Here is a 21,111-nt window from a genome sequence, read left to right as displayed (position 1 = left end):
TTTTCTAAGCATTTTACTTTATTTTAAATATTGATTGTTTTTTCAGCCAAAACTTTGTTAAATTCTGAAAAAAATATTGTTTCTTACAGGGCTGATCCCTTGTCCAACATGGTTCTAACCTTTAGTACTAAAGAAGATGCCGTGGCCTTCGCAGAGAAAAATGGTACGTTTGGTCTGTGTTTGTTTGGCTTTAATAATAAAATGCAGGTACAGTTTTATATTAACATGGATCAAAAGCAGTCAGAGATACAGGATCTGAGTTGAAAGATACTTTCCAATGTATCCAGTCCAGTGGTTTTAAGAATTTTAGAGCATCCGAGCACCCTCCTCCAAAAAATACCTCGGACAGAATGCCCCCGTCACACGGAAAAGCCAGGCTGTTCTAATTTGGAGGGGTGGCGGGGAGTAAAGCCTCTCACCCAACTCCTAGCCTCTTTAAGAATCCCTCTGCAAAATCTCACCCCTCCTCACCACCCCTCACGGCTTCCGGTCCTGCAGGCCCCGTTCCCGCTACGTGCCCCGTGTCCTGTATCCTGTGTTTTTACTGTACCTTCTGTATGTGTGGAGACACAGATGCCACGGGGTCGCAGCTGCCCTCGGTGTTCAGCGCAGTGATGTGTGCAGGGCTGCAGCCCGAGAGCACAGCCAGGCTGTGTCGTGGGCGGCACGTCTAGGTGTGCGTGAGCACCTCTGTGCTGTGCGCACGTGAGGAGGTCCCCTGACGGCGCCGTTCTCAGGAGGTACCCCCGTCCTCAAGCGGCGCGGGGCCGGACCGGTTTACGTCCATCTCGCTGTCTAGAGAATGCAAAATGTCTTTCTTCTCATTTCTTTTATTGACCCGTGTGTCACCGCAGCGCAGGGACTTCGGCGTTAGAGCCGCCCGAACGCCAACCCACGTTGTGCCCGTGAGGCTCCATGACTGTGCGTAATTTCATAGTGAGCTCAGTGTTCCCTGCTGTTGGGGGACCAGCGGGCACGCGGCGACTGCCTCTGCTCGTTGTCTGTCTGGGCGGCAGCGCTCTGCCTTGCGCCTGACGCGCGCTGTCGTTCTGCTGGGCCACGTTCGATCTGAGTCTGATTTCGTTATTGGTTTGAAGGGCATAATGTCTGTTTAAGTGTCCTGTCAATATAAGGCAAGATGTAAATGTACAAGACTTCAGTGTTCTCGAACACATCCGACGCACAACCGTGAGCGCACTGTAGGGTGACTGCCATCTGCGCCCCGGGTTAGTCCTGCACAGCCCATGGTCGGGGCCTGAAGCCGCCCTGCCTGGGGGGCCCTGCCGCCCCACTGTCGGGGCGACCTCGTACCCCCTCCTTGCCGGTGTACAGCGAGGCTGTCGGAGGCCTGAGGGAGGTGCTTGGGACACGGCCAGGCCGCTGGGTAATAGGACGTAATCTTTCCTCTGGACCCCTAAAAACATAAAAATTTACATACATAAGCATAATTCCTTATGAATGCTTTCTTGGCAGTTTTCACATTTCTTTTTTTAAAAAATAACTTATGTATTTGTTTGTTTATTTACTTATTTTTAGAGAGAGGGGAAAGGAGAAAGAGAGGGAGAGAAACATCACTGTGTGGTTGCCTCTCACTCGCACCCCCAACTGGGGACCTGACGTGCAACCTAGTCATGTGCCCTGACTGGGAATCGAACCAGCGACACTTGGCTCGCAGGCCGACGTCACATTTCTTAATGGCATAATTGTTTTCAAAGCGTTCACAGTCTTTAAAATGTTATTTTGATTTAAAATTAACATTGTACTCCTTAAACTCTTGTTGGGGAGGAAAATTTTTTTGTCTGCCGTCCTAGGTTCTAATAATAAAATTACGTAAGAAAGATTAACAGGAGAAAAGCAAATTTAAACATACGTACGGTGCCCCCCAAGCATGGGAGACCCAGGGACAGGTCCTGCGATGGAGGTTCCTGCGCCATCCTGAGCAAGGGGTGGGCGCGGGCGCGGGGCGGGGCCTTCAGAGCAGGAGCGGGGGGCTCACAGGTATTTCTGGTAATAGCTCTCTCTCAGGCCTACGCCCCCTCTCAGGAGTCTTCCAGGTGGGGAGGGGAGAGGGATAAGTTCTTCTCTGCTGGGGCTTGATTGCCTTCAGCTCGGAGGGGTCCGTCGCGTGCATATTTGGGCGTCACGTACTTTACTTCCCTTTACTGTGATACAGCTGATCAAAGACAGTTCTATTAACGTTTTCCATATTTGTAGCTACCATATGTTATGTCTGACACCTTAAAAAGTATTCACTTGAGGTCTGTAATGTGAGGTTGATAACAGGAACTCTAATTAAGCTGTGCCATCTCTGGTTAGTGTCTCCCTGCGGGGTCCGGGTCGGGTCGGGAGTGTGCGTGGCCACAGCTGTCGGTGTGAAGTGCAGGTGTGACCTTGCCACTGGCTTCTGAGGTCAGGTGCTTCCCCACCGACCGCTGCCTCCCCAGGAAAGAAAGCTGGGGAACATCATCCCGTTCCCTGGGTCATGTAACTGGAAATAGCTGAACCGCCTCAGTACTGAGAACCTCTCTTCTCTGGCATTTGTCTAATCCAGAAATACTCTTTAGTCCGACATCCCGAAGGGCCCGTGCTCACGGACAGACCCGCCGCTGGTGTGGAGGTCTTGCTGCACTCCCCAAGCCTGACCTTCCTCTGCCCCGAGTCTGCGCCCTCCACGGCAGCCGGCCCTGCGGGGCCCTCCTCATCCTCGCCCCGCCTGGGCATGTTTAGGGTGTCATCTTCTTCCTGGTCCTTTTTCTCCCCCCTTCCTCTACTGGCTGTTGCTTTCTGTATTTGAACGTCCCGGTAATTTGTTCCTTCCCTGCCGTCCTCATAGTTTGGTTTTGCACGTATATTCGCTGAGGCATCCTGAGCGCCCGGTCACGTGCCCGCGGTGGCGGCTGGGCTCCGGGGTCAGGAGTTGCACCAGGACAGTCCCGGGACTCCCCTGCGGCCTTCGGTCCTGCCTGCCCGGCCGTTGCGTCAGCGCCCCCCAGCGCAGCCAGCCAGCCCGCGCCGCCGCCGCCTCTCCTGCGCTCAGTAAGTGTCAGTGAGTTTCACTGTCTTGTTCAGTCACGTCGTAAGTGGTTCTCCCCATCGTTTCTGAAGGTTTTGTATAAGTGACTTTACTTTGGCTACTTGTTCTGTCTTTTAGAAGAACTGATAGTGCCCTTTAATTAGATATCTGAAGAAAGAAAATTAATTATAGGAGAACGATGAGCAATTTCTTATGTTTTAGTGTGTTCATAAAATACAACCACCAAGTGTTTCTGCTAATTTGTAGTGTATCCTGAGTTGACCGAGGGTTAGTTCCCGGAAGTGTGTTTCAGTGCATTTAAGGTGATCGTTTTATGACTTCAGTGTTGTTTCCAAGCCCTGTATAAGTCACTAAAACCCGAGAGACCAGCGTCAGGCACACAGCCCCTCACTTCCAAGGCCAGGGTTCTGGGTCCCGCGGACCCTGTGTTTGCTGTGACGCTGGGCTGCAGGGAAGCCGGAAGGGCTCGCTGCCTCGGTCTGCGCCGCCCCGCACAGCAGCCACGCGCGCCCCGGAGGTGCTGGGAGCGCGTCTTGTTTGAATTGGGATGCGCTCTCACTGTGAAGCACACCAGATCTCAGAGACAGTAGTAAAAGGCATGTAAGATATCGACTAGTTTTTACATTGATTACATCTCGATAGGGTACTATTCTGGCTACATACTGGGTTAGGAAAATGTATTAGGATTCACTTTACCTGCTCCTGCCCAGTCCGTTTCCGCGGCTGCTGGCAGAGCTCGCACCGTCTGTGCAGCCTGTTTGCGTTCCCGGGGACAGCGCCGAGCTTGTACTTGGCCGCACACAGAATGCGCATCACGTGCGTGTTCTCAGTGTTTCATGAAGACATGTTCCGTGGGGACGCTAACAGTAGGAAACCTATGCACCTTAGAAAAGGGCACATGTTACACTGCAGAGCTGGATCCAGTCAGGCGCCCTCACCGAGCGGGAGTCAGAGTGGAGGCTCACGTTGCCTGCAATAGTGAAACAGGAGAGCTCACGGAGACCGATGGTATGACACGCGGTCCCCGTTGGTCACCTGTGTTCAGCTCCTTAACCGGGGACGTAGGGGATTGTGCCCTCCGTCTCTTTTTATAAGGCTGCCCTCATCTCTGCTCCTCCTGCTCCTCCTGATGTGGGGGCTGCTACAGTCTGCCCCCCACCTCCTGTCTCCGTTGCTGTGGCCTCTCTCCTCACCGCGCCCTGCTCGGTGGGGGGCTGCTTCTGTGAGCCCAGGAGTGGCAAGAGGAACAGGCTGAGTGCCCCCCACTGACTTCTCCCCCCTCCTGCTCCCCACCGGCCACTGCCCGCCCTCCCCCAACCCACGAAGGAAATAGAAGTGCCCCTGAGGCTGGAACCCCAGCTCCCTGCCTGGAGCTCCTCCTGGGCGTCCGCATGCTTTCTGAGAAGCTCCGCAGGGACACTCACTTCTTCTCTTGTTATAAAGGTAATCCGGTTTCCTCTGACATGTAGGCGAATCTTTTAGTTCCTTGTGTACTGAAAAGACCCACCTTTATCACCCATGTGGCTTTGTCTGCTTTTCAAGATGGGCTCCAAGGGGGGCAGGGTGGGGGTGGGGAGGAGGATGCTGCATAATTGAGGGAGGGGGTGGCAGATAGTTGCAGAAGGCGTCAGCAGGACAGAGGGAGACCTGCTGCCATTTGCATGCTGATGAGCCTGCGGGGCCTCCCCGCTGGGCCGCTGTCCTCTGGTACGCTGCTGCTTTACCCCCGGTGTTTTTCTAGTTGTCTGAAGCTATAAAAACTCTTTGAGAGTCTCAGAATAGAGTGATTCTTTCAAGAATAGGACAGAGGATAGGCTGCGAAGCTGCATTCTGTTCCTAGTGGGTCTCCTGGGCAGGGATATCCCACCTCTGCAGTGGCAGCGGGTGGAAGCGGACCGCTGGGGCCTTGCTCCAGGGGCCTGAGCAGACCGTCGGGGTTGCTGGCCAGGGTTTGGAAGCGCCGGGAAGCAGACACCCGCAGCAAGGTCCGGACTTGCCCCCAACTTAGCTTCCGAATGCAGGGCTCCACCCCACGGCCACGTATCTGTTAAAAGACCAAGTTAAGAATCATGACTCTCATACAGGCATAAAATGCATGTTAAAGGATTCACCTTACTCATGTTCTAACGGAACTAGGTACATGGCATAACCACTTCAAAGTAAAAGTCAAAACAGCAGCAATCCTTGTGGGAAAAGGGGGTGCAAACGGAGGCAGGATTCGGGTTGGGAAGGGGGCGGTTACATCACTGCCGGGGGGCGGGCACAGGGCCTCGTTTGCACATATGTCTGCTCTGTACAATGTAAGAAGTTACAAAGTAGCTGGAGGACAAGGAATTGAGCTGAAATCCGGTAACTGGCAGGAGCACGCTATGGATGTAACAGTTTTCCATGGAAACAAAATTTGTTTGTGTCCTCCCCACTTTTTGATAAAAATAAAAAAAAATAAAAAAAAAACAAGTCAAAAATGTATGATCACAAAACAAGACGGGGCTACTGTTTGGTCTGGTGATGTACACGGGTGTAGCAAAGTGTTAATTTGCCCCTGTATTTTGTCACCTCAGAGTAAGAAATATTTCAGGCTGGTTAATTTTAAGAAGCCTCAGATGTGGGAGAAGCTCTGAAAATCGGGTGGAAGTTACCCTGTGCAAAGACATTTCCATCTGTAGCTGGGACTGGGAGAGAGGGGTGGTCTCATCTCTAGAAACTGTTGTCCGTGCGGAAGGCACAGACGAGTGTGCAGCGGCCTCCCCGTCGCTCCTGGCCTGCGCTTTCTCCTGCGTGCCTGCCCCGGGTCACTGGTTCTTAGACCTGCCAGGAGCACTGGAAGGAAAGGGGCATTTGGTCCTCCCCCGCCCCGCCGTAGGGGAGGAAGCAGAATTTCCCTTCCGTCATTCTAGGTCTTTGGCTGAGACTCCCCGTAATACAAAGAATAACGAATAACGTGGTAAAACAAACAGGAGTTTAATAGCTTGTATCCCTCTGTTTACATAAAGAGACCCGCGAGATCCGAGTAACACCCCCCTCCAGTGACCTTGCTACCACTTTAAAGATTTGCCTCGAGCTAAAGATGAAAGACCTGAAGGTGGGGGACAGGGTTACCTGACCTTATCAGTGAAAAGGCTGAGGTTGTCAGGCAGACTTAAGTCATAGCTTCTCTGTTGGGGAGAGTTCCTAGAGATTTCGTCCCTCTTATATCTGGCTCAGGGCAGGAGACCCCCGTACTGAGGGGACTTCCCCGACACACGTCACTGCAGCTTCACTCTGTTTTCTGAGCTTTCTGTATTTACCTGTTTCTTAAAAATCAGCAGTCCAAGCCAATCCTTATGTCAAAGGGGCATATTTGGGGGGGACACATTTTCCCTTTTATCACATAAGTTTTCTTATGTTTGCTTGGCTGAAAATATTCATAAGGAATCTCAGATTGGACTTTTTAAAGCCTCTTGAGACTAGGAAGCCAAACCAATAACTTGCCACCAGATTTCTCCTGTGGTATGTATTAATTTGGGCAAACTCCTTCCTTCTCAAGGCCCCCCAAATACCCGGAGGTCCTCAGGATATCCTGAGGCTTCTTCCCACCATCGGGAACTTGGTAAGCCCAGGGCCAGGACGCTTTTCCCAGGAGGCCTTGGTAAGGTCTGCAGTGCGAGGTCCCCTCGGGTTTCCTGAAGGCGTCGGGGCCTGTCTGACCACGTGAGCGTGGCTCTCAAGCATGCGGCTCCAGCAGGAGCTGCGCTGGCGTGACCGCTGTTTCTAGGGACGGCCTAGTGAGAGGGTGGGCACCCCGCCGTCCAACACGCACACGTAACTCTAACCGTGGAAATACGAACGCTCAGCAGGAGACCCTGAATTCTGTAGCTGTCTTCCAGGGAGAGTAAGGGATCCTTTACAAATGATACAAGCTTTGGTTTACAAAGCAAAGTCTAGCAAATTGTAAGTAATTATAAACACCCCAAGAAGAAAGGTAAAGGACTTCCTTTTATGTCCAGAAAGTAGGACATTAAAACAATATCAGAAATATTCCAAACAAGAACTGCAGTCATCACTCATCATTTGTCCAGCTCTGTGTCATTAATTCTTGTCTCCCTGGATATTTTTACAAGCTTCTCAACCAGAGCTCTGGGAATCCTGACTCAGTCTGAGAAGCCAGTTCCAGAAGTCCCTCGTGAGGTCCCTGCCCATGGGGCCCCGGGTCTCCTTTTGTTGAGACAGAGATTTCTGGCCTGCGGCTGACGGCAGGGCTTTCAGTAGAGCGTCAGAGAAGAACAAGGAAATCTGTACGTAAATGATAAGTGGCTTAAGACGGCTCTATTAGCATTCATGATAAATTTCAGAAGTGAAATACACAAGTTTATAATAAAATGCAATTTAAAAGTCATTACAAAAATATAATAGGCACAATATCTATAAACAATCATTTAAACCTATTTTCAAAGAAGACAGTGTATGTTCATGTAATTTATAAAAATGAATGAACATAATTTTTACAGAGAAAGACGTAATAATCCTGACATGTTGAGATATGATGTAATCTTGAGACATAATACACCATGAATATACCAAACATACACTGTGAATATTCCAAAAACGTATCAGGCATACCAAGGAACGAGATTAAGTGTGGAGTAGACCCTGAATACCTGCAGTGATGAAACTCCCCGCCCTCACACCAGTCGTAATGGCTTTATCAGAAAGCCCGCACACAGCATGTCCTGGTGGTAGGACTGCCAATCGGAGCAGCTGGCGTGGACCCCAGTGTGGACGCGCTCGCCGTAGCCGGGTGCCGTGCGGGCCGGGCCCCGGGACGCCGAAGCGTGCCCCCCGACGGGTCTGCGCCCCCGTGCAGCTCACAGGAGCCCACAGCACACAAACCTGCCTGCGCCCAGCACGGGTCTCCCTGACGCTGAAGGGAGACGAGGCCCTCTGGGGGGCCGCAGAGAGAGTTTCAGGGACAAAGATGTTTATTCCTCATGTTTCGTTTTGTGTTACATTTAGGAGGTGATCTGGGGGCGGCCCAAACCTGTACTTGTCAGGGGCTTTGAGTAGGAACGGGGTCAAGGGTGGCCAGGAAGCGTGTTCGGCCCCCCACTTCCAAGTGACGCTACGACCCCCAAGCACAGGAGGCGCTTGGGCTGTTACAAGCCTGCGCTCGCACGCGCTCCCCCGGGACTCACAGGCAGCGCCGGCGGCAGCCGTCCTGATGCGCCGCGGGCCGGCGGGGCGGGAGCCGCGCCCTCGGGTCGTGAGAGTGGGCAGTGAGCAGTGAGCTCCTGGGACGGGCTCGTCGGAGCTGAGCTGACTCTGCTAGGGTTTCAACGCTTCGTAGCTTTTAAGGATTTTTAGCTATGCTCTAATCTAAAACAAAACTTCCGTTGTACAATTAATGCGTAACTTAAAAAAAAGACTTTATTCGTTTATTTTTATTTTTTACTGTTCAGTTACCTTGTCCCGGTTTTCCCCTGTTGCTCTCCCCTGTCCCACCTCCCCTCTCCTAGTGAATCCCCACCCCGCTGTCCCTGTCAGCGGGTCATTCATACGTGTTCCCTCATAGGCCCTCCCCTTCTCTCCCCCTCCCCCCTGGTCACTGTCCGTCTGCTCCTTGTTTCCACGCCTCTGGTTCTGTTTTGCTGATTGTTTGTTTTGTTCATTAGGTTCCTGTATTAGGTGAGATCACATGGTATTTGTCTGTCACCACCTGGCTTATCTCACTGAGCACAATACTCTCCAGTCCCATCCCTGCTGTCTCAGTGGCAGGAGTTCCTTCCTTCTTCCTGCTGCGTAGTACTCCACTGTGTAAGTGTACCACAGGTTTGTGACCCACTCATCCACTGACGGGCACAGGCTGTTTCCAGCACTTGGCTATTGTGAACAGCGCTGCTATGAACATAGGGGTGCAGAGGTTCTTTTGAATTGGGGTTTCAGGATTCTTAGGGTATAGTCCCAGCAGTGGAATTGCTGGATCAAAAGGCAGTTCCATTTTTAGTTTTTGAGGGAATTCCATACAGTTTCCCACAGCGGCTGCCCCAGGCTGCATTCCCACCAGCAGGGCACCAGGGTTCCCCTTTCTCCGCATCCTCGCCGGCACTTGGTGTTTGTTGATTTGTTGACGATGGCCATTCTGACAGGTGTGAGGTGGTACCTCATGGTGGTTTTATTTGCATCTCTCTGACGGCTCGTGGTGTTGAGCATCTTCTCATGTGTCTATGGGCCCTCTGCATGTCCTCCTTGGAGATGTGTCTGTTCAGGTCCTTTGCCCATTTTTAAATCGGGTTGTTTGTCTTCCTGGTGTTGAGTCATGTGAGTTCTTTATATATTTTGGAGATCAAACCCTTGTCCAAGGTATCACTGACAGTATGTTTTCTCATACGGTTGGTTCCCTTTTCATTTTGCTGATATTTCTTTTATTTATTTTTAGAGAGAGGGAGAGAAACATTGATCAGTGTGAGAGAACATCGGTCGGCTGCCTCTTGTACAACCCCTCCCTGGCCTGCAGCCCAGGCAAGTGCCTCGACTGGGAATCGAACCAGTGACCCTGGGGTTACTGAGGCGATGCCCAATCCACTGAGCCACGCCAGTCAGGGCGATAATACGTAACTGTTTAAAAACCTATTGACTTTAGAAAGAGAAAGGGAGAAACGTAGATTTGCGGCTGCCCTTGCTGATGCGTCGTTGGTTGATTCTTCCATGAGCACTGACCGGGGCTCGAACCCACAATCTCACTATATCAGGACAGCGCTCTAATCCCCTGAGCCGCCTGGCCAGGGCCGTATATAATTGTCTACATTCATTCAGGTTCTGTCTTTCATGAGTCTTGCTCATTCTGGAACAATCATTTTACTTGAGACCTTACTTTTTTTCCTTAGTAAACAAAACCATCCTGTTACTCTCCATGCAAGGTTGTACCCCCTTGCCACTCTCGACTCCTGGAAGAGTTTCATTTATATAGATTAATTAGATTAATTATATATTGTAACCAAGGTTACTTTGACTTCATAGATAAAACAGAGATAACTGAAAACTTATGCACCCGCATTTTAGTAGGCTAGCAGAACTCTGAAGTTCACCAAACACAACCTGCTACAATTCTGTGCATTCTTTATAGTTCATCTTCTCCAAATGCAGAAATGAACGTGTCCATTAAGAAGCCCAAAGAGCTCTGGCTGGTTGGCTCGGTTGGCTGGAGCATCACCCCATACACCAAAAGGTTGCGGGTTTGATTCCCAGTCAGGGCGCGTACCTGGGTTACAGGTTCAGTCCCTGGTTAGGGTGCAGATAGGAGGCAACCAGTTGGTGTTTCTCTCTTCCTTCCTCTCTCTCTCTCTCTCTCTAAAAATCAATAGACATACCTTCGGGTGAGGATTTTAAAAAAAGAAGTCCAAAGATACAGCCTCTGTGAAGTATTTAAAAGTGAGAAGCAAAAGTATATAAACTTAAAGTTTTGCTTAGTAATTAATGTTTGGTAGTCTTATAAATAAGTGATCTGGGTACCTAATGCTGTTCATTAATATCTAAGGTTTTAAGTCACCCAAAATCTTGGAAATTAATTTCATGGCGACATACTACAAAACATAATTCTGTTGAAATAAAATTGTTAGAATAGTGAATCATTCTGGATAAATACAGATTTACATTTTCAGGATTTGTAAACATTAAATGAAGTAATGCTAGCTTATTTGACCAGTAAACCTATATAAGTTTAAAAAGAATATATTGAAGTAGAATAAAAATCAGTGCTTGTATTATTATATTTAAACTGGTGAATCAGAGTAAACATAGCTATTTTTTAAAACCAAAATTATTAAATTGGTTTGTCAAAGATTTACCATGTTATCTGAACTTGAATTCATACATGTTTCTAGGTCCTATAAGAGTACTTTTTAAATACAGCACATTAAAAGTATTAGAGGTTTAATTTCCTTTTTTATTTTTTATTTTTTGAGAATTGTAGGAATAACCATTTATTTAAGCGCAGAACAGGGCCCCTTGAAGAGATTCTGTAAGATAATTCATTACCAGCCTCTGGAGGTAGAAAAGCATTCCCTGCACACTGACAGGAGGCAAAGGCCTCCCTGACCTGGCAGACCTGTGGCCAGACACACAGCCACAGGGAGAGCTGAGAGCTTTCGTGCTGAAGTTTCAGCCATGGATTAAGCAGTAAACTGCAGAATCATGAAATTCACTGGTTTATGTTAAGGCACAGTTCTCCTCTCAGTGTGTACAAATTCTTCATTTATTTGAGCTCAAATAGATAGAAAAGGCTAATAAACCACATTTTCTGGTTTTTTCCCCGCCCAACAGAGAACAGATCTCTAAAACCATTAATGTATTTACAGGAATCATCAAACGATCAGACTGTGAAACCAACTCCTGAGAGTAGCAAGAACAAAATTAAAATTGGAAAAGGAGAGTCAGCAAATTCTCTGTGTTCCCCTGTTGGAGCCCAGAGAAGGCGTGCCTGGGTCTAAAACCGAGGCGCATGTCGCCTGCCCGGGCGCTCACCTGGCTGGAGCGCTGTCCCAGGAGGCTGTGGGTTCGACCCCCGGCCAGGGTGCATATGGGAGGCAGCCGGCCAGTGTCTCTCTCCTCCCTCCCGCCCCTCCTCTCTCTCCCAGATCAGTAAACATGTTCTCAGGATTTAAAAAAGGTAAATAAAAAGTGAGGTGCACAACCGTTGATTTGCCTGCCTGGGTGGTGACTCGGTTAGGCACCTCAGAGGGACCGCCAGAACAGTTCCAAAGAACGCTTTCCACGATGAAATCATGACTTCAGTGTCCATAAGCATATGCTGGCGAGTTTAGTTTACTCGTGAAATATGGGAGCCAGGCAAATCTTACAGCCAGTTCGTAGGAGAGCCCATACACTCAGATGTACAGAGTTACAGGAACGGTGAGGTGAATCGCGAGTGAGGACAGACGTGGCTTTTCGGGGCGGGTGGGGGAGGGGAGTCACCAGGCAGGGCAGGATGCAGGCCTCCATCAGTTGGAGGCGACCTCCGGTGTTCGTGGCCGCTGTGGGCGCTGAGTGCTTGCGGGGAGGCTGCGCCTGGGAGGACGCCGGGCTGGGTCCCTGGGAGCCTCTGACCCCCGTTCCCGTGCGTGTTTCTGTCTAACCTGGCCTCGTTGATTCATGCCTGAGTGGTGTGTCTGACACCCAGGGGTGCATCCCAGCCCCCTGGCACCCAGGACACTGTGAAGCACCACCCTTGGGACCATTTTAAACACTGACGTCACCAGCAAGGAGCACAGAAGGAAAGAATGTGTCAAGAGCAACCACAGGAAGGGCACGTGGGTGCCGTGCAAGAGGGGGAACCGGAAGGCGGAGCACTGCCTCGTGTGACCTCGGCTGGGGCATGGGTGCCGGGTGCCAAGTTTATCGCGGCTCTGAGCATGTCATGAATGCCCATGGATGCCCCGTGAATATTTGGGCTCATGAGTGAACTTCAGTGAGCAGGGCGCTCACCGGTGCCGCCAGCGTGCGCAGTGAGGACCGCTGGGCCCGGCAGCCGCAGGGTCACAGTGACCCCCTCCCCTCCTGCGCTGCCTCTGGCCCGCAGGGTCCGCGTCCCTGCTCAGGCTGCTGAGGGGCGGAGGCGCGCCCCCGGGGTTCTCCTGGAAGTCCGCAGCCGTGGTCTCGTAGCAGCCTAGTGGGGTCCGCGGCTCAGGGGGTCACAGCGGGGTCTGGGAGGCCCGTGTGCGTGCGACCCCAGCCCATCTCTGAGAGCGATGTGTGGGCATCCACCCGCGTTGCTGTACAGGTTCTTCTCTAGGAAAAGGCGCTTTACGTTTCTGTTAACTGGTTCTCAGATGTACGTCCGGAGCACAGCCAGCTCGTTTGGTGTCAGGTCTGAACGGTGTGGCTCTGACTGCGGCTCTGGAAGTAGGTTACTCGTCCTCTGCAGCAGCCGCACGTGGAGGAGGGAGTTCAGGGGATGCTGGCTGCCGCGTCGCGGACGGGGCTTCTCTGGGGGCTGCTCAGCACACGTGCCCGCGTGTGACACGGTCGCCGTGCTTGCCCGCTTATTCTGTGTAGTTTCCGTGGGAAGAACTGCTCTGCCAGGACGTCCAGAGCACTTCTTTGTCCTCCGTCTTCTTTTCTGACGGAGGGTCTGAGGTCCTGAAACTCCCGCTGTCCCCACCCCAAATACCAGATACTTGGGGGTTTCAAGGTAGAGGGACTTTTACAGTGAAATGCCTAAGAAGCTCCCCGCCCTTTGCACTACCTTTAAGTTCACGCTCGGTCTCGGCCTGGCGTGAGCTGGGCGCGTCGCCTGGGAGGGACCCTGAAGCCCCCCCGGCAGCAGCGCACCCCGCCCCGCCGCCGGCGCCTCTGCCGTTCTGACCCCGTGCCCGTTAGCAGGGGCTGCCAGTCTGCCCGTGGGTGCCAGGCTGTGCGGTCGCTCCTGCTTGGTGCACAGACGGACGGTGGGGAAGTCATTACCCTGTGCACTTCCGGCCCCAGGCTGGGCGTGGGGGTGCGGCTGTTAGAGCAGAGGGGCCTCTGCAGAGCTTGGACCGGGGTTACCAGAGGTAACGGATTTCACAAGCAGTAAAGGCACCGATGAGTGTTTCTCTGTGTTTTTGTATGACCGCACCAAGTAGAAAATGGTTCTGTAAATAAAAATGAATGGAATTAGTTTTCTTTTTCTGTCTCATACATGGAATTCACAGGTTAATTGTTGTGGTCTGGTTTGTTCAGAGGTTCGTTTTGTATCTTATTTTTTGTGGCATTTGAAAAGAATACACCAGATGTTCTTATCACAGAAAGTAGGCTACCCCAGCCAAGTGTGGAGACTGACAGAACACATGGACATGTTCCTGGGGGAGAAAGCACAGCGTGCTACAGACCACACTTTAGGGTTGCTGGGGTTTTTGCCGTAAGTGTGCTTCTTTGTTACGGGGACTTAAAGTTCCAGATCTCTCTGTGAAGGTGTTCCCGTGGGCGGATGGGAATCCCTGCTGTCTGGCCGCTCTCCCCAGTGGGCAGTGACCGTGGCCGGGCAGCCGTCCGGGGCCCTGGGACACAGAGGGCGTTGACCTCCTGCTGCCGCACAGCCGGGGCCGGGCCGGCTGCCAGGGCCCTGGGGGAACAGCACGGGGCCCCTGTTCTAGGTGCCCCTCGATTTTGTACCAGCCCTTCAGACAGCGCGCATCTTCACCCCACGGTCCCACGCAGAACATCACCCGTGTTTTAGGGTTGAAAAGAAACTCTTATAGAAATTTAAACATTTCATAAATAAGATTCCATTCTTAAATTTCTGCATGGTATTTCTTGCAATTATATTATGTTCTTTTCAAGAACAGATTTCAGACAGGAAGTAGAGAAAATAAGTACAGTTCACGTGATGTACCCCGTTAAGTACGGATGTTTACTGTTTTCTCAAGGGCTGTTATTCTTACGGTGACTGTGTTCTGTCTCGTTAGCCGAAGCTTGCGCTTGCTCCAGAAGCCTCTCCACGGCCGCGGGGTTCCCGAGTGGCTCGGACAGACGGTGCCGCGAAGAGCAGCGGGGCCGGGGGGTCCGCGGGGTCGGGACATCCGCGCGCCCGGCACCTCGAAGGGGACGCGCGGCTGTGCGCTCCGGGCCCAGCAGGGTGTCAGAAGAGACGGTCGCGGTTATGACATCAGTCCCGCCTAGTAGGGCGCTTTCTGAGGGACGGATAGGAGATCCGAAGGGAGAGGCCTGCAGGCTGTGACTTGAGCTGGTCCCTGTGAGAGGTCACCAGACGTCCTCCTGCCTCCTTCGCTTTGACTGAATCTGAGAAGCAGAGTTGCCTGGGCTGCTCTGGGAACACGGCTGTGTCCCGAAGGACCCCCGCCCCCGGCAGTCGTGGGGTGCTGCCAGGGCAGCGGCAGCTGGAGATGGGGGCCGGGCTCCCTGCGTCTGCTCCTGTTCGTTCTCCCAGGATGCTCTGCCCGGCCGCATTCCAGCCTCGCCCCGCGGGGACCCTGCGGCATTTCAGAGCCGTGGGTGCGCAGAGCAGGGACAAGCCCTGCGGTCAGGCATCCTTCCTCCCCCGGGCGCGTGCGGCGGGCAGACCGGTGACCGTGGGAGGGAGAAACGCCGGTCGGCTCCTGGCTGCTTCCCAGTGCGCTCCCTTCTTCTGTCCCTCGTACACTGTCCTCGCTGGGCTGGGGGAGGCGTGCCAGGGGACAGCCCGGGAGGGGGCCCGGGCTCTCTCGCCCACGGGGCGGTGAGGAGAGACCAGGGTGGCCTGGGGCCGCTCACCAGCCGTCCGTCCAAGCAGACGCGGCAGCGTGCGGGGCGCAGGCCGGCTTCCCGCAGTCCCAGGGCAGCCTCTGCAGCACGTTTACAGATGCCAGAGGGGACGGCGGGCAGCCGCGCCGCCTGGAAGGGGACGGGCGACGCGGTTACAGGGTGTCTGTAGGGTGCCGCTTTATTTACGAGCTGGGGGGGTGCACAGCTTCCAGGTCAGCCTGGTTCAGATCCTGGCTTTGCCCCTTAGTGGCCACGTGGCTTTAGGCTGCTTCTCTTCTCTGCGCTTCATCTTCCTCTCTCCAGTGAACCTCAGGCTGGGGTGTCCGTGGTGCCTGCCTCACAGGCCAGTGCAGCCCGCGGGCTCCCTTTAGAAAGTAGTAAAAACGCACGGAAGGCGCAGGACAGAGATGAGGACTTGGAGCAGCAGGCCTCCCGCCTCCAGATCCGGGGGCCGCGGTTCTCCCCCCGGGCTCTTCTCCCGGACGCTGCGGGCCCGGGCTCCGGTCCCCGGCAGGTCTTCACCCCCCTGGGACCTCGGGAGGCTCCCCTGGCCGCCCCCGCCCAGGAGTTTGCTCCTTGGTGCGCGTGTAATCAGGTGTCGCTGTACGGGCGTCTGGTACGGTGCGTGGCCGCTCACTCGCTCCTCCGCCGCGGCCTTGACGCTGGAGGAGTTCTGTTCTGTTCACCGCTCGTCCTCTGGGTCTGAGCGGCCCCTGCCACAGAGCAGCCGTCAAGGCCATTCATTAAATGAGTGGTAAGTGCTCGTTAACTGTAATTATTGGTGAGACCTGCTTTATTGAATTGCGCATTTTTGACAATTACCAGCATCATTTGTCGATTAATGAAGTACCTGAGAAGTTCATGATCATAATATGAAGGGTACTCACCGTTGTGCCCAGTTCGCAGCCCGGAGTCCCTCTCTGAAACCCCTCTCTAGTCAGTGCCCAGGCCCGGCTACAGATTCAAAGTGGCGGGTCCCGACGCGACGGGCACTGTGTTACCCTGACGCCTCACATCGGAGGTGCGCTGCTAGAGTCACAGACCCCGTCTGAGGGAGCGACAGGAGCCGGGTGCTCATCTGGGGCTCCCAGGGCGCAGGCCTCAGAAGCGGCTGTCGGTGTGGGAAGCCCGGTTCTGCCCCTTCCTGGCGGGGGGCCCTCTGCTCTTTCTGCACCCCTCGGCCTCCGCGTCCGCAGGCACAGAAAGGTTCTAGAAAAAGCACCCTTCTCCGGTGACTCAATGAATGACTAAGTGTTGGTGCTTAGCTTGGAGTTGGCACTCATGCCCTTTAGCAGATTTTTTGAAATGCCGAAACCACTTGTCCCTGAAGTAAGAGAGAGCTTTGTGGGTTCCTTTGTCCCGTTTCAGTGGGGAGCGAAGTACTCAGCGCTTCTGCTCTGCTCTGAAAGTCAGGTGGTGGTAACCAAGCGAATCAAGTCAACATTTCCTTTCCTAGGTTCTGACATTTAATTTGAATTTTTTTAATAACTTGTTTCATTCGCTTTTCTGCTTCTTCATTTCCTTTTAGCAAGTAAGAGGAGTTCTGGCGGTGGGGTCATTATTTCCCTTTTTTGGACATTGAAATAGGCAATGGTAGTAGTATGCTTGGATGACTTGAGTTTTATAGGCTTCACTTCTGTGGCAGAATTGAATTCTGAGGGACTGTTGAGACATAAGCTTTGTGGCAGCAAATACGAGACACCGTGAGGCACTAGAACTCATGACAATTCACAAGATCGAGAAGCTCGCTCAGCTGGCCCACGCAGGATTCATTTTGGGCATTTTATGCGTGACTGCAGGATTCAGCCATGAGTCAGATGCTTCAAGGCGATCAGAAGGAAGTTGCGAGAGAGGAGCGCGGTAAATCACAGGCTGGGTGACGGCCCCCGTGGAGAGAAGCGGGGGTTAGGGAGGCCCGCTTGGGTCAGGGCACAGGGGGCTTCATCGTGTTTTAAGAGGAGGGCATTGACTTGGTTGTTCTCTGTAGCTAAGGAAACTGAAGGACTGGGTGTAAAGCAGACGGTATAGGTGTAGGTAAATCTAGTTCTCAAAATTGTAAGACACGGTGAAGGGCCCCTGTCAGGAGGGACAGACGGTGCTTCTCAGGCCTCCATGCGCAGTAGCCCCCCGGTCGACGGTCCGAGTGTGGGCTCCCGGGCCCCCGCCAGCGTTCCTGGCCCAGTGGACCTTTGGTCAGGCCTGAGAGTGAGTGTTATCAGGCCCCCCGTGGGATTCTGACGCAGGTAGCCCCTGAAACAAATGCTGACACCCATTTTGCATCTCACCGGTCGCCTGTCAGAGTCCAGGGAGCTGCGCCGAGGAGCCCCTCGCAGTGCCCCCCAGCTCTGTGACTCACACAGGGGAGCATGTGTATGCCTTTGCATGTCGCTCTGAGTGAGCGGCAGACTGTCACACGGGCACCTGCTTGTGGGAAACAGTGAGGCAGGTCACACCGGTCTGCGCCCCTCAGGGCGGTCACTGAAGAAGCCACACGTTAAACCACGGAGAGGAATTGAAAATGTCCTGGAGTAAGTAGCTGTTGGGGACGGAGCAGAGAGTATGGACAAGGGGAAATCGAGGCGTTACGGGTTCTACCTTTAAGTTAAGACTGGGAAGTCATCTTCAGGCAATATTCTGAACCCTCTTGTCACACAGGATTATAAGGGAACAAATTACTAAGTAAGTATTTATATTTCAGATGTGCTGACATGTACCCCTGATGACGAATGAGCACTAGGGCTATGAGCCTCCGCTCGCGGGGTTCCTCAGGTGCACCCTTTACTTCTGTGCCTGTAAGTTTGTTTTTGTTTTCTAGGGTGGAGCTATGACATTGAAGAGAGGAAGGTTCCAAAGCCCAAGTCCAAGTCCTATGGCGCAAACTTCTCTTGGAACAAAAGGACAAGAGTATCCACAAAATAGGTTGGCACTGACTAGTCTCTGAATAAAGTCAGCTGTGCGGTATTTATAGACCGTGTATAATTCATCTCTGAGTCTCCTAATAAATTTGACCTTTAAACACAGATGCATTTTGTGGTGTTTGTTTTAAATGTTTTTTGATGTCTCAAGTTGAACATGTTACAATTTCTTACCTAGAGAGGAGATTTGAGGTATTATAGCTCTTGAAAATGTCAGTACTTAACACGCTGCGTACCGGGGAATTTAAATGCCTTTTAGAAATGACGAGAATTCTCGCCGCCCGTACACAACGTGTTAAAATCTATGAACAAGGAATGGAGCTGCAGCACTGAAGTTTTGCACTTTCTGTGGCCATTTTCCGGTGACTTGTGTTCATGAACAAGCAGCCGTCATCATTAAAATGCCATGTTATGAAACCTTTTGGTTTATTATGGATAGAGAAATTCAGGATTACATTGCAACCTGATCATCTAAACCCAGACTTATTATTGGGGCTGTCTTCTTTAATTAGAACTTTATATTCTCTAAACTCCTTTGAGCCTGAAAAATCTACAATAGATAAAAAGAAAGGAATCCAAACACGAAACTAAAGAGTCATCAACATAGAAGAGAAGAGAGTTAAGAGAATAAAACAGAGGAAAACTCCAAAAACAATCAGAAAACAGTGAATAAAATGGCAATAACTACATACCTATCAATACTTACTTTGAACTAGATGCTCCAGTGAAGAGACAGGGTGGCTCTGAATCAGTAAGTAAGAGCCTGTGCGTATGCTGCCTACAAGAAAGTCACCTAAGACCGGAAGTCGCAGGGGCTGAAAGGAACGGCTGGAAAAAGACATTCCTGCAAATGGGGACAAAAGTAAAGCTGGGGCAGCCACACTCGTATCAGACAAAATAGACTTCAAAGCAGTGACCACAACAAGAGACAAAGGCATTTCATAAGAATGAAGGGGTTACCCATCAAGAGGGGATAACTTGGACACCCCTATGTACCCATCATAGGAGCTCCTAAATATATAAAGCAAATAGTGACCGACATAAAGGGACAGAGGTCAACAGTAGCAGTCACAGTAGGGGACTTTACCACCCCGCTGTCACCAATGGACAGATCATCCAGACAGAAAATCAACAAAGAAACGGTGGCTTTAAATGACACATTAGACCAGATGAACTTATTTTTCTCAAGTGCACATGAAACTCAAAGAGAATAGACAGCTGACTCCACAGAAATACGAAGCATTATCAGGAAATTGTGACAATTAAATGCTAACAAATGGGACAACCTGGGAGAAATGGATCAGTTCCTAGAAACATAACAATCTCCCAAAGCTGAATTGGGAACAAAGTCTGAACAGACCAATACTTACTGATTAAATTGAAACAGTTATCAGAAACTTCCAACACACCAAAGCCCTGGACCAGGTAGACAGCTAGCTCCACAGGTGAATTTTACCAGCATTCAAGGAGCAATCACTGCCTGTCCTCAAAAAAAAGGTAAAAAAATTAAGAGGGGGAAAGGCTTCCAAATTCATCTTACGAGCCTGGCATTTCTCTCATATCAAAACCAGACAAAGATACTACAAAAAAAGATTATAAGGCAGCGTCTCTGATGAACATAGATATATAAAAATCCTCAACAAAATATTAGCAAACCAGATAAAGCACTATATTAAAACGATCATACACCAATATCACGTGGGATTTATCCTGGTTGTAAAGCTGGTTCAATATCTGAAAATCAGTTAACGTGATAACACCACATTTAAAAAAAGAAGAATAAGAATGATATATTGATAGATGTAGAAAGCACATTTCACAAATTCCAACATCCATTTTTTATTAAAAACTGATCAGAGTAGGAATACAGGGAACATACCTCAACATAATAAAGGCCACATATGGCAAACTCACAGCTAATGTCATACTCAAAAGTGAAAAGCTGAGAGCTTTTTCTTTATAATCAGCAACACAAAACGATGTCTGATTTCATTACTTTTATTCGGCACAGTATTGAAAGTCTTAGCCACAGCAAGAAGGCAAGGAAAACAGCATTTGAACAGGAAAGGAAGTAAAACTGTCATTCCTTACCAATGGCGTGATACAATAGAGAACCCTAAGGAAAGCTATTAGAACTAATAAAGGAATTTAATAAAGCAGGATACAAAATGTTCAGAAATCAGTTCTATTTTTATATACCAATAACAAACTCTCACAAAGAGAAATTAAGAAAACAGTCTCACTTACAGTTGCATCAAAAAGAATAAAATACCTAAGAATAAATTTAACCACAGAGTGAAAGACCTGTGCTTAGAAAACTGTAAGATATTGAAGAAGATATGTCAATGGGAAGCTATACCATGCTAACGGATAGGAAGAATTAACATCTTTAAATGTCCGTACTTCCCAAAGGAATGCACAGATTCAGTGCAATCCTTTTCAAAATACCAATGGCATTTTTCACAGAAATAAAACAAACAGTTCTAAAATTTACGTGGATGGAACCACAAAACACCTCGAATCACCAAAGCCATCTTGAGAAAGAACGATGTTGTAGGAATGTTGATATCAAACTGTACTACAAGACTATATAGTATTTAAAACAGTGCAGTACTAGCTTAACTAGAGATGCATAGACTGATGGACAGACGAGAGAACCCAGAAGTAAACCCACACCTACGCAGCCCATTAATCCGGGACACGGGAGGCAATAACATGCAATGGGATAAGAAGACAGTCTCTTCAGCAAATGGTGTTGGGAGAACTGGACAGACACAAGCACAGAAAATGCCCCTGGACGACCAACTCACACCATACAGACATGAACTCAAAGTGGGTGAAAGATTTCAGTGTAAGACCTGAAACCATAAAAACTTGAAGGAAGCCTGAGCAATAAACTCTTCGACATCGCTCTTAGGAATCCCTTTCTGGATGTCTCCTCAGGCAAGG

At 50.7% G+C, this 21,111-nt stretch overlaps 1 protein-coding gene across 1 annotated transcript in view; it reads left to right on the top strand.

Moving 5' to 3' along the window:
- The window catches only part of NDUFS4 (NADH:ubiquinone oxidoreductase subunit S4), a 67,385-nt gene extending 49,118 nt beyond the window's left edge, over window positions 1-18,267 (top strand). The window contains exons 4-5 of the mRNA XM_090278860.1: window positions 90-163; window positions 18,063-18,267. Coding sequence (XP_090134986.1) covers window positions 90-163; window positions 18,063-18,166 — 178 coding nt within the window. The 3' untranslated portion in view covers window positions 18,167-18,267. The remainder of the gene's footprint in view (window positions 1-89; window positions 164-18,062) is intronic.
- The last annotated feature ends 2,844 nt before the right edge of the window (window positions 18,268-21,111 follow it).

Source organism: Furipterus horrens, unplaced genomic scaffold (genome assembly GCF_987537825.1).
Source record: "Furipterus horrens unplaced genomic scaffold, mFurHor1.1.pri manual_scaffold_5, whole genome shotgun sequence".
Taxonomy (NCBI): Eukaryota; Metazoa; Chordata; class Mammalia; order Chiroptera; family Furipteridae; genus Furipterus; species Furipterus horrens.
Note: the sequence above shows the minus strand (reverse complement) of the source record. Positions and strands in the feature narration are given on the sequence as shown.